The sequence below is a fragment of the Simochromis diagramma genome, unplaced genomic scaffold (assembly GCF_900408965.1).
Source record: "Simochromis diagramma unplaced genomic scaffold, fSimDia1.1 OVJJ01000333.1, whole genome shotgun sequence".
Lineage (NCBI taxonomy): Eukaryota > Metazoa > Chordata > Actinopteri > Cichliformes > Cichlidae > Simochromis > Simochromis diagramma.
In genome coordinates, this window is record NW_024386765.1 from 1,155,493 (window position 1) to 1,167,904 (window position 12,412).

At 38.7% G+C, this 12,412-nt stretch overlaps 1 protein-coding gene across 1 annotated transcript in view; it reads right to left on the reverse strand.

Moving 5' to 3' along the window:
* The window catches only part of cpne2 (copine II), a 50,382-nt gene that overhangs the window by 24,234 nt on the left and 13,736 nt on the right, over window positions 1-12,412 (reverse strand). Inside the window, exons 5-10 of the mRNA XM_040034994.1 lie at window positions 12,011-12,082; window positions 10,580-10,663; window positions 10,316-10,405; window positions 9,947-10,045; window positions 7,954-8,040; window positions 6,564-6,623 (exon numbers count right to left, since the gene is read on the reverse strand). Coding sequence (XP_039890928.1) covers window positions 6,564-6,623; window positions 7,954-8,040; window positions 9,947-10,045; window positions 10,316-10,405; window positions 10,580-10,663; window positions 12,011-12,082 — 492 coding nt within the window. The remainder of the gene's footprint in view (window positions 1-6,563; window positions 6,624-7,953; window positions 8,041-9,946; window positions 10,046-10,315; window positions 10,406-10,579; window positions 10,664-12,010; window positions 12,083-12,412) is intronic.

Genomic DNA, 12,412 nt, shown 5'->3' on the forward strand with positions numbered 1-12,412 from the left:
TTTGATTCGGTGTCATTCTGCAGCAGCACAGCAGCTGTTATTAACATGACATTCTGTTCATTTTTTCAGCCGAGGTAGTCACGATAAGAAAATGATGAAAATATGTTTGTGAGAATAACTATGTTGTAAATTCTGCAGCACTGAAAGGCAGAATGTGTAACTGAATGGAGGTTGACTCCTTCCATTGTCTACGTCTCTCTCTCATTTTTTTTTTTAATTTTTAAATGTTTGATCAAAAGGGGTTATGAGTCACCTGTCAAAATAAAATGAGTTTAAATGAATTCACGAGACAATTTCATCTTAAGAGATGTGAACCAGTTAAAAATAATCAAAAATAGATCCACTGCAAAAAGATAACAGTGATAAGAGGATTTAAATTTGGGAGCCAACTTACTTAAGTCGAGTAATCATCGTTATTATTGCTGGCAATCTGAATATCAGCAGGGAAAGGAAAGTGGCGATCGATCATCTTTATTTAAATCATCATGAGTAGATTTGATTGCTACACTTGCATTTAACAACATAAAGCTGCCAAAATCTTGAAAAGAGAAGCTGCGTAAGATGCTGTTGGCATTAGGATTTGTGAAAAGTTTGAATCCAAAAGAAAAATGAGTAAACTGTATTTTTTAAATTACGTTTACTAGGAGTAATTCCACTAATGCTGCTTTAGTTCCGATGAACATTAATGTCTCAATCGTGTTTTTCCCTTCTAAGAAAAAAAAGACAAGTGATTGACCAGAACAAACAATCAGATCTCCATAAAAGGTAAAGAAACAACAAGCAAAACCTACTACCATCCTTGAAAGCTCTTCACTTCCTTACAGATGCAAAACAGGCCGGCGTGGCATTAGATCCCTAATGCTGCTAGTGGCTGCAATGCATTTGCACACTGAATCTCTATGATTAAGATGAAGAGTGCAAATGTTTAAGACCACCTGCTTGATCATGTTCAAAGCGAGTATCAGAATGGGAGAAAAAGGCGACTGAACGTGGTGTGCTCGTTGGTGCTAGACAGGCTGGTCTGAGTATTTCAGAAACTGCTGATCTACTGAGATCTTCCCACACAAGCATCTCTAGGGTTTACAGAGAATGGTCTGAAAAAGAGAAAACAGCCAGCGAGCGGCAGTTCTCTGGCCAGATTAGCTCTGAGAAGAACGGCCAGACTGCTGGTAACAGGAACTCAAATAAGCCAAGCCATGTAAATGCACAACGTGCCAACCCTTGAAGCAGATGAGCTACAGCAGTAGAGGACCACACTGGGTGCCACCACTCTCAACTAAAAACAGCAAACTGAGGCTACGATTTGCACTAGCTCAGCAAAATGGACAGAAGAAGACTGGGAAATGTTGCCTGGTCTGATCAGTCACGATTTCTGCTGTTTGGTGTAAACAACATGAAAGCATTGATCCATTGTATCATTGGTTCAGGCTGCTGGTGTAATAGTGTGGGTGATGTTTTTTTGGCACACTTTGATCCTTAGAACCAACTGAGGATCATTTAAATACCACAGGCTACCTGAATATTGCTGCTAACTAATCATCTTGTGATGACCGTTTCCAGCAGGATAACACATCTACATCACAAACCTCACATAATCTCATACTGGATTTTTTTTTTAAACGATGGTGAATCCACTACACCCAGATGGCCTCCACAGTCACCAGATCTCAATCCAATAGGTGGAACGGGACATGATGCATGATGGATGTGCAGTGGACAAATCTGCTGCAACTATGCGATGGTGTCATATGGACCAAACTCCCTGAGGAATGTTTCCATCACCTTGTTGAATCTATGCCTCAAATCACCATAAATAAAGGCAGTTCTGAAAGCAAAGGGGAGTTCAACCTACTACTGGCAATAGATACTTAATAAAATGGTCTTTAAGGTAGAAATGAACACATTGAAATGAACTGGAATTTTCCTTAACATGGAAGCTAAGCTATGACTCTCCTCATGAACACTAATGGATTTGACCATTACAGCGGTTACTAATATGAGTTTCAGCTTATACCGCAAGAAGTGGTTTCATTCACTGTGGTATAATATACACACAATATACACAAGCTATAGATACTCTCTAAGAGTCTGCTTTCGATTCTTGAAAATCCATTATGTTAATTGTTCTCTATATGGCCCCTGAATGATATCAAACATATGATATTAATAATATCTTAATTTAGTAAAAATGTTTTTCATAAACAGCCTATCAGCAGTAGCAGGCTGTCTCTTTGTGTTGGAGTGTGTAACCGAAATGCGGCTCTCTCCTCAAGCTCCTGCAGCCCAGAGGAGAGACTTCCCCTTCGCGGAGATTAGGATTATAGCCATACTAAGTCTGATTGAACACCGGAGAACAGCTCTTTCTGCATGTGTGTGTGACTGTGAGGATGGGCTTTTTTGTACATGACTGCTTCCCCGCGTACGTGAGAACGAAGAAAGAGAGCGAGGTCCTAAAATCCGAGCATATAAATGCCAGTGTGTACGTGAGGAGAACTCTTTGGTAATTGAGAATCTGCGCGAGATTATACATGTCTGAATCAGTCAGCGTGCATAAAAAGGTGAGGTGTAATGTTTGTGTACGTGTGCATGTACACCTACGCCACGGTTGTTCAAAGCGCAGTAGGAAAACATCTGTATGAACACAGTGAGTTTTGAACTTGTGCTTTGTGTGTGTGTGTCATGACTTACCCATGGAATCTGCATTTAAAATCAATTTTAGTGTTTAGTGTGAAGTATGGAGTGTGGAGGATATACGTTTGTGCTCACGTGTGTGAAGTAAATGCGCCTGTAAGCAGGAGAAGGTAAAATATCTCTGCATGTGTGTGTGTGTGTGTGTGTGTGTAACTCAGTGAAAGAGCTGCAGGTTTGTGACAAACGGCAAAAGATTAGGAGGGAGCAGGGAGGATTTAAGTTACCAATCTGCCTCAAATTTGCTCATTTCATCACCACTATTGCAGGAAAATGTTCCCATTGCACTGAAATTCAACACATTCCAGAAGAGCAGAGCCTTGAGTGAGGAAGTGATTAAAAAGTATTTAAACAATTCTGTGAGTCAGAACCTGTTTGCAAATTCCAGTAATTATTATATTTCAACACATTGTGTTGGATGTTTGCATTTTCAGTAACGCTGAAACATTGCCATGGCTGAGAGCTGTCCAACCTTTTGTTGGGGCACTTGACTGCTGGCTGATTACCTGGGGATGAGTGTTTCACCTTCACGGTAGCCATTGAAAAGAGAGAAGGCTGGACATAGAGCGTCCTAATGGCCCTAAACCTCAAGGCCTATCACAGCTGGACGACTCAGAAATCCAACTTCTAGTTTTAACAGGTTGTCAATTGCCGAGTAGAGTATATACAAGAGGAATTATGTGCTACTGAGGCCCATTTATCATTCAATAAATACTAGAATTATCAAAAATTCAGCAATGAAATAGGATCTGCATTGCATCCTTTGGAGGCTACAGCATGATTATATAATGCCTCTGTTTTAACGGCTTCATCGGCTGTAATTTTTGTTCAGTGATTACAAACGAAGTGGGTAAAATCAGCTTCACTTTCTACAGTAAGTAGCTACTTATGTAACCACTTGTTCCATTATACTCTAGCTAGCTGGACAAACTAAAATCTAGCAAGTCTAAAAACATCTTAGTTACTGAGAAAAATTAAAAACAAAATTCTTTAAAATCTGTGTTTTGCTCTCATCACAGCACCACATACTGTTGAGCATGTAGCAGCATGTAATGGACAGTTTGAAAAGTTGGACATTTTAGACCAAAAATAATGACAAATTAAATGAAACTGAGAAACATATGTTCACTTAAATTGTACATCATATTGTAAATATGTAGTCAAGTGTCTAACTATTCGTTTTTCTTTTAAAGCCTCATTTCCACCAATAAGCTCAGGTGTAAATAGCAGGTTGACACTGGAGGTTATCATTGTTATTAGCAGCTTTAGCAGCTAACTGCTTCAGACAAAATGTAGTCCTCAACAGCTCAGTGCACAACAACAGCTTTCTTGAGACCAGAAAAATAGTCAACACTGCCTTCTATCACAGAAGGAAGCTACTCTGAAACTCCGAAACTACTCTGCAGTGTCAACATGTTGCAAATAATGAAAACAGATTCCTGGGTGGGTAATGATGACATTTCCATATCTATTTAACATTTAAGTAGTCATTTACAGGTATTCACGCATCACATTGTTCCGATGGTTTATTACTGTGTGTGTATGTTTGTACTGTGAGCTTTGGGTGCTCTAATTGTATGAACTTTCGTACGATCCCTTGCACCATGCACACACATGCCTTCTTGCTAAATAGATACTAGGTATAGTAGATAAAACAGGATACTTCTATGTATGTGTCCACTTGGGAAACATTAGAGCCTTGAGGCAAAACTGCTTCTTGTCCTCCTAAATACACAGAGTTTATGTTAAAAAGGTAATCAGCATATATATAAACATGTTGACTGAGCACAAACTCCTACGCATTTCAATTTCGACTGATAAATTCAGCATACTGCACATTCCCACAACACTAATTTTCCCACAACATGTGTTCACATGTGGGTTTTCCCTGAAAGATGTTAGGATTTCATTAATTTGGTTATGAATAGCACTAACCTCCAGTGACTGCAAATGAAAATTAGCCTATATGGCTAAATCTAGCAAATTTACATGATTGACCTAAGTGCACGTGTTAATATTTAAACCTTTTCCTTCTTAAATAGAATAAACATAATGGAACTCAACTGTTATCCCAGATGCTTTGCATTAAAAATGTAATATAGCCTTTCCTGTCTTGGCCGGTTTAATATGTAGAGCTACATCGATTTAATTAAATACTTCTTTTCCTGACTTCACATTGTATGAGTTATTGTTGTGAGTACAGGACAGGTTATATCTCTCCAGCACTAGTGGTTATGCATTTTCTCTCTGCCGTTTTTTTGAATACCAACATTTGCAATCATGTAACAGCGACTTTTTCAAAAACTCATCCACCCCATGATTCAGTAGGTTATAGAGCCACTTTCAGTAATAACTTGGAGAAACTGTTTTCTGGATGACTTTGTATCAGTCTCTCAGATCGTTGTGGAGGAATTGTAGCCCTGTTGCTTCAGTTCATTAAGGTTTGCAGGCGTTGATTTTAACGCACAGCTATCTTAAGGTCCGACCACAGCACTTCATGCTGAAGTCTGGGTCAATGAAACACCATGATTTTTTTCTTTATCAGACATTCTGCTGTAGTGTTGCTGGGATCATCGTCCTGTGGCATCAACTAATCTGAGTCAAATTTTAGATATCGGCCTCACATTTGACTCTGCAATACTTTGTTGTTCAAAGGAGTTCACGGTTTACTTAGTGGCTAAACATCTCCACTTTGGTCTTGTCTGTCCATTGTTGTCAGATACAACTTTGCAAACTTAACCCATGCTGACATGTGGGTGGGGTTTTTTGGGATTATTGTGTTTTCTTTCTTCCAGGCAACCCTTCCTAAACAAGTCATTCTTATTCAGTGTCTTTTCTAATTGTACCATCATAAACTTTAACATTTACTGAGATCTGTTGCCCTTGGATTTTTTTTTGCAGATTTTCTGAGCATTGCACAACACGAGATTAAAGTGAATTTGGCTGGCATTGTGTTAACATACACACGAATGCTCCAGGCTAGCAAAATGACAAAACATATACTTTTACAGAGGTGCTCAGACTGTAAGGGTGTACTTTTTTTTTTTTACATTACTCTATATGAGTACTCAAAGTATTTTTTTCCAGCATTAGAGAATAAAACCAAAGTGCATGGAGGATATTTAAACTATTCATTATATTTTATATAATCAGAAACGATCAACTCTCCTCCAGTACATCTGTAGAGAAAACATGAATCTTGACAAATATAACTGTACAATGTGGAGCACAGATGTCCAATCTGAGAACACACTTTACAAGAAATACCACAAAATGTAAGGAACTACGTTATCTTCATTCTGCTACATCTGGAGCCTGGTTCTAGCTCACAAAGCTGGAAAATTGTTGGAGAGATAGAGAAGGAGGGAAAAAGGGTCGTTGTGCACATGCAGTGAAGTGCATGTGTGTATATGTGTGTACTCTCTCATTGCATGAGTGCTATAGGAAATATATTAATAAAACAACTCAATGTGTGGCAGCGATTGCGCCTGGCTACTATAAAAGAGGACTCTTTCTCTCTCATTCACTGAGTTGCACAAAAAGGTGTGACATCATCAGGGACACACAAGAGTTTCTACTAACAAGAGACTAAAATAGACCATGACGCCTCTCTGTCTCTCCCCCTCCCTCTGGTAAAATATCTTCTTGTTGTTTATCTTTCTCCCTTTCTTTCCTCATTTGTCTCATTCATTTTCCATTTCAACCATTTCAGCATTTCACGATACCCAATTTCTCCTCTTTACAACAATCAGTACCACCTTTCTGTTTTTAACCCTTTTTCTTTTGGTTTATAAAAGACAGGGTTAGAGTTGGATCAATATCCCATTATAACATTACTGCAGAGATATAAACATGCAAGGTAATATCGTACTTACTGTAAACATGAGCTGGCATCCTCCCAGTATGTAATCCAGAAAAGTGTAGTCCCTTGTAATCTAGAGACACGGGGAAAAAGCAAGAAATCAGGAAAATAAGTGTGCAAGTGAGAACTGATCTGCTGAAGATCAGCTCTATAAGTGAAATTATATTTTCTATCATTCACCATTAACTTTGCTGCAAACATAAACACAGACATTATTCTTTTTAAATGTTTTAAACAAACCTGACATATGTTTTTCGTGACATAATGTGCAACCAGTAGAGCACCACTTATCTTGTTTGAGCACTCCAATTACAATGAATATTTAGCATGGATTTTACCGTCATTAGTCTAATCCCTGCTGCCAGCCAACAAATATAATTACTATATTAGCCATTTTCTTCATGCGCTGTGCCCTATGTGTGTCTCTGTACAAAGGCTTGTTCATGATTGTGTGTAAGAAAAAAAAAGAGGGAAAGAAGGAAAGGAATCAATTATGAAAGCTTGTCATTGCACGCACACAGCTTTAATGTTATTCCAACAGGCATCTAAAGACTCCATGGTTCAGCTTAATGTGTCCTCTGTGGGGCTCTGAGCCATCGTACTAATTAGCTATTCAGGTGGAGTTATGAACGCCCAGTTAGAAGTGCGTCAGTTGATCAAAACTGAAATTCACTGAGTCGAGTGTTAAGATGGATCATTAAGACGTGATGAGAGGCCGGATAATTTATTTGATTTGCTACTGTAGGTGAGTTATTTTTGTTGCTCCTGCTTAGATTGCTAATGGATCAAACTTCTTGAGCTAATATTTAAAACAGTGAGCATCGATGTGCAGCTGACAAAGATTCAGCAGCTGTGTGAAGCCATCATGTCACCATGGACCAGCATCTCTGAGCAATGTTCCCAGCAGCTTGTATGCTATGAAGAATTAAGGCAGTTATAAAGGCAACAAGGGGCTCCGAACCACGACTAGCAAAAAAAACAGTAACAATCACAGTGTTTTATTTTATTAAAGTTTTTTTTATCTACTATAAACTTAGCACCTGTATAAGAGCTATAAGCTTTCAGTTAAAACCAACATTAAACCATATGGAAACATCAGAACATGACAACTAATAATGATGAATGCTTGAGCATGTAAAACCAAAACATTGCTTTCATTCTTTTAAAATATCACTCAATTTCCTGACTGAGTACAGATTCCCCAGTTTACAACAAAGCTGTATATGCCAGGTAATCTAAAAATATTGATCTGATTTTAGATTTGGAAACACGTTTGATATGTGAAGCCACAAGCTGAATGTGTCGGTGACAGCAGTAAGAAAAAGAATACATCTACTGCAATTCTACTAAATTTATATGCAACCGAAGATTAAGATTGCTAAGAAACCTCCATCCGTCCTCACCTTGCAGGACTTGACAATGATAACTCCAGAATTTTTATAATTCTTCTTCTTTTTCTGTTTCTTGGGGTTAATGCAGTCAAACTCCACCTGCAGATACAGGAACGGGTAAGAGGAAATGAAAGGAATTAAAATGAATGTGTCACTATCAGTAACAGAGGAGTGGGTTTAGCAGGGACAATACAAGGAGAGGAAAAGCTGAGATGACAGCAGAGTTGAAAAGAGTTGGTGTGAGATGGGAAAATGATCAGAGAGGCAGACGATTGAAAGACTGCAACTTGGATTCACAGCTTCCCCATAATGATGAGAGCAGGTTCACCTTGACTGTCAAACTATAGTGATTACCATTAATACAGTTACCTACATGTAGACAGAAAATGAAAACAATACAGTGTTAAAAAACAGAAAGATTTAATTTTATGTGATGCTGTTGAAAGAAAAGTGAAGGACAGGATGGCTGTTAATACTGTAAGTCACACAGACACACTCTTAGGTGGCAATGTCTGATCAAAACAGACATTTTAGTCAGTCAGCGATTCATATGACAGGTAACTCTAAATGCCTTGTCGTGTTACTAAGGCTCGGCTAAGGGATATTTTACATCTCAAAAGCACTTCTCTTTTTATCTTTCTTTTTTGCATTCCATTCTCGCTCTCGCTCTGCTTACCCCCCCCCCCCCCCCCCCCCCACTCACCCCTCATCTCTCCATCCTGCCTCTTATCTTTATTTCCTTGTTATTTCCCCCACCCAACATCATTACCACACATGATGAGACTCAGTGGGAGAACAAGTCATGAGGCCGCTTTGGCACATGCAGTTTCACTAGCAACACACACACACACACACACACACACACACACACACACACACACACACACACACACGCACACACAGACCTGCTAATGAATGACCTACGTTCTTATCAGTGCATCATACATCTCTGACAGATCAGGAACTCACATGCGAAAAGAATAAATCTCAGTAAAATTAGAAACAATACCAATGTATAAATGAATGCTTCTTAACTATAAATCAAGCCATAATAGGCAGAAATGCAGACATGTGGTAAGAAATGAATTATAGCACTTCACATTACAAGTTAACACTTGGGCTCATAAGTTGATATCAGTTGATAAATATCATGAAAGTACCAAAGTAAAACCCAATCACAAGTTTGTTACCGTGTCGCATAAGACAAAGTCTAACCTAAGATATACCCATGTAGTACTCTTACTACCAAGCAATTGCACAGTTATAAGTCTAGTAATTACATTGTATTTACTTAAATAATGTCTCTTTATTATTATCTAATTACCCTACTACTAAACTCTGTACACACTGGAAACGATTCACTCGTTGCACACTGCTGTACGACGCCTGGTTGCTTGTAGACATTCCAAGTTCTGGTTGCCTAGATGACCCTCTAATGTGTTCACATCCAGGTCATATGTCATATACAGGTCCTCGTCTAGAAAGTGCGTCAAGTTTATCTTGGGCCCTGCCCACTTTTGATCACCAGCTTTTATTTCGCCCATATTGGCTCAAAGTCGCTGAATGTGATTCACTTTCTTTAGTTTCTTGTTGCAATGTTGGCCCAATTGCTTCCAGTGTGTACACAGCTTGACACTGCATTACAAAAGGATTCAAATGCTTAAACTCATTAGCTTTAATTTTATGTATGCTGCACGTACTGCCTTCCTGGCTTGCACACCTATTTGTTAGCATTTCTGGGGCCCACCCTGCATCCCCCTACTCTCGCCTCTTTCATATGTGTAACAGCGATATCCTAAACCTGGGAGGCACCGCTTATCCTGAATAAGCCCTTTCTCGAGCCGCAACCTCTGACCTAGATCATTTTCTTCTCATGAGCCTGTCACCTTTATTATCAATAAACAGTGTTAAATCATGTTTGAGTTGTGTTATCTGCTAGCGAATAGCATGCTAACATGCCACCTGCTAAAATGGAGCCACAAGCACAATCATGTCAGTGTTTTACCTCCACTGAGTTCTGGGCTTCACTCATCTTTGCAACTGTGGTCTGAAACTCTCCAATGAAGTCATGTCCTCCATCATTATCGTAGTCATAACACAGCACCTGTAATTGTGCAGAATGCATCACATCATGCTAGTCTTTTCTTTCACATGGGCAGCTTATAAATAAAAGTGGAAACTCAAGCGGTTATGTGGTTTCTGGTATCTGTGTCCTACTTTCACTTCTGTACTGACTCTTCACTTCCTTTTTAATTTTTTTCAAGTTTGACATTCTAGCCAAAGGACACGATAAAATTTTTTTTTTTTTTTCACAGTTGATCTCACCTGTTAGATTCAGTGAAGATTAGAGAAAGTAAAAATTCTTACTACTAACCTTGATGCTTCTGTCCACGTCTCCATTGCACAAAGAAATGAGAGGCACGGTAAAAGGTTTCCACACTGGATCTAAAGTGTTCTTTATGACCTGAAGTCACAGACACAAAAATAGGCAGAGGAGCGGATGTATGATGCAATTACCTGAACTTATGTCTGTAATTAAAGTTGTACCACTTTGTGTGAGGCCAAGTTTAGCTGACAATAACAGTCAACAATAATAACAGTCAGATGAAGGTAAGTTTAACCTCTGCCAATGACTCACCTCTGTCCTGTGCACAAGCATCCATTTACCATCTTCTCCCTGTTTGTGAAACTCCAGGTAAGGGTCTGACTTCCCAAAGAAGTCCTGCACAAACAAACACACGGTGAATTTGCCCTCATGTCTTTTTTTGTCTGTTTACATCTCTTATCTCTTTCACAAAACTGCAACCACTAACCACTGTATGACAACTGCAAAACTACAGGTGATTTAAATTTCTAAAAAAAAAATGTTTCTTCGAAAACTTCAAAGATCAGATTGATTAATTAATTCTCTGGAGTTTTAAATACAGCATACAGCAGGTACACAGCTTGAGCTTGAATCCTACTCACAGTTATGATGTTTCTGAGTTGCAGTATATCAAAGCTGCTTAAACGCCGATATTTAATATGTAACAATTTTATAATAATAAATTTTTTTTAAATTGTCCTTCAATCGGAAATAACACCACATGATAGTGTTTAAAAGGTACATATGTGTACTGTAGTACACAGTGCATTGTACCATAGGCCAAAACACCTTGTAATGTTACAAAAAGGTAGCAGCTATTATGGCAGCTGAGTCATTGTGCGCACTTACTTTTTAATATTTCAGGGTTTAGAAACATGTTGCTGTTACAAACCCACCGAATACTTCAAACCCCTTTCCATACCTGTTTTAACATCCCAGAATCACTAGCATTATACACAATACACACAATACACTTTCAGTTCAATCATGCCCGCGGCACATATGGCCTATATGTGCGTTTCCTGTAAATGTTGTTTGTCCTGGTTCCTGGTTTCACCCAGTGATTTTAGTCTGATATAAACAGGCTTGGGGAATGTAATTTTTCCTTAATGTTGTTTCAAACAAAGTGTTGTTAGGGACAATTTTATTGAATAAATTTCTTTGAAAAATTATTTTTGTCATAGTCTTTGTTATCAGCGACCTTATACAGTAAGGTTTAATTGACACTGGGAGATTATACAGCATTTTTTTTGTTTTTTACTTTACTATAATCTTATGATATTTATACTCAACTAAAACTAAACTGAAATCAAAAGAATTTAAATGTCGAAATTATGACTGAAGCCATTTTATGCTTTAGTCAAAAGGCTACGACTAGAACTAAATCAAAATTATCTGCCAATACTAAATGCTGCAGGAATGACTGTTGGAGGTTGCAGTTGTTTCAGCAAACATCCAAAAATACATATTTAATGTGTCAAAACAACAGTTTTAATTCCAGCTACCCCAGCACCTGATAGCCTGTTGTTTGGCAGACAAAGGTGAAGACTATGAAAGCATTTAAATCTTGTCTGTGTGGGCTGTATTTGTGTGTCCTAAAGTGGTATGCATGCTCAAATATATCTGAGTGTGTGTATGTGTGTGTTTGGATTTGCACCCTGAGTGTGTGTACGTGTGTGAGCGTGCGGGGGTCTAACTGCCTACCTTCTTATCCAGTTTACGCCCACTCAGGGTCAAAGTGATGATTCTGTTGTCAGACAACTCCTGCGCTGTTATCTAAAATAAGAGCACCGCACAACATTAGCAGCAGCAGAAGCACTCACAAATATTAACATTTACATCAACAACAGCAACAGGAACCGTTGGCAAACACGGTAACGGCAGCAGCCTCGATGACATCAGGATCAGCGATTGTAGCCATACCGTTCACGCAAACATCACAGACAACAGCAAGTTTAGGCGACACAGCACAGTGTGCATTTTTTACATTTGTCTTGTAACTCATTAAGTGCATTGAGACATTGACACCTTTCAATCAGGTGCATGGCCAGGTCACCAGGTTAGTGACTTCCATATATTCCTTATACAGCACTATTAGATTGCTGA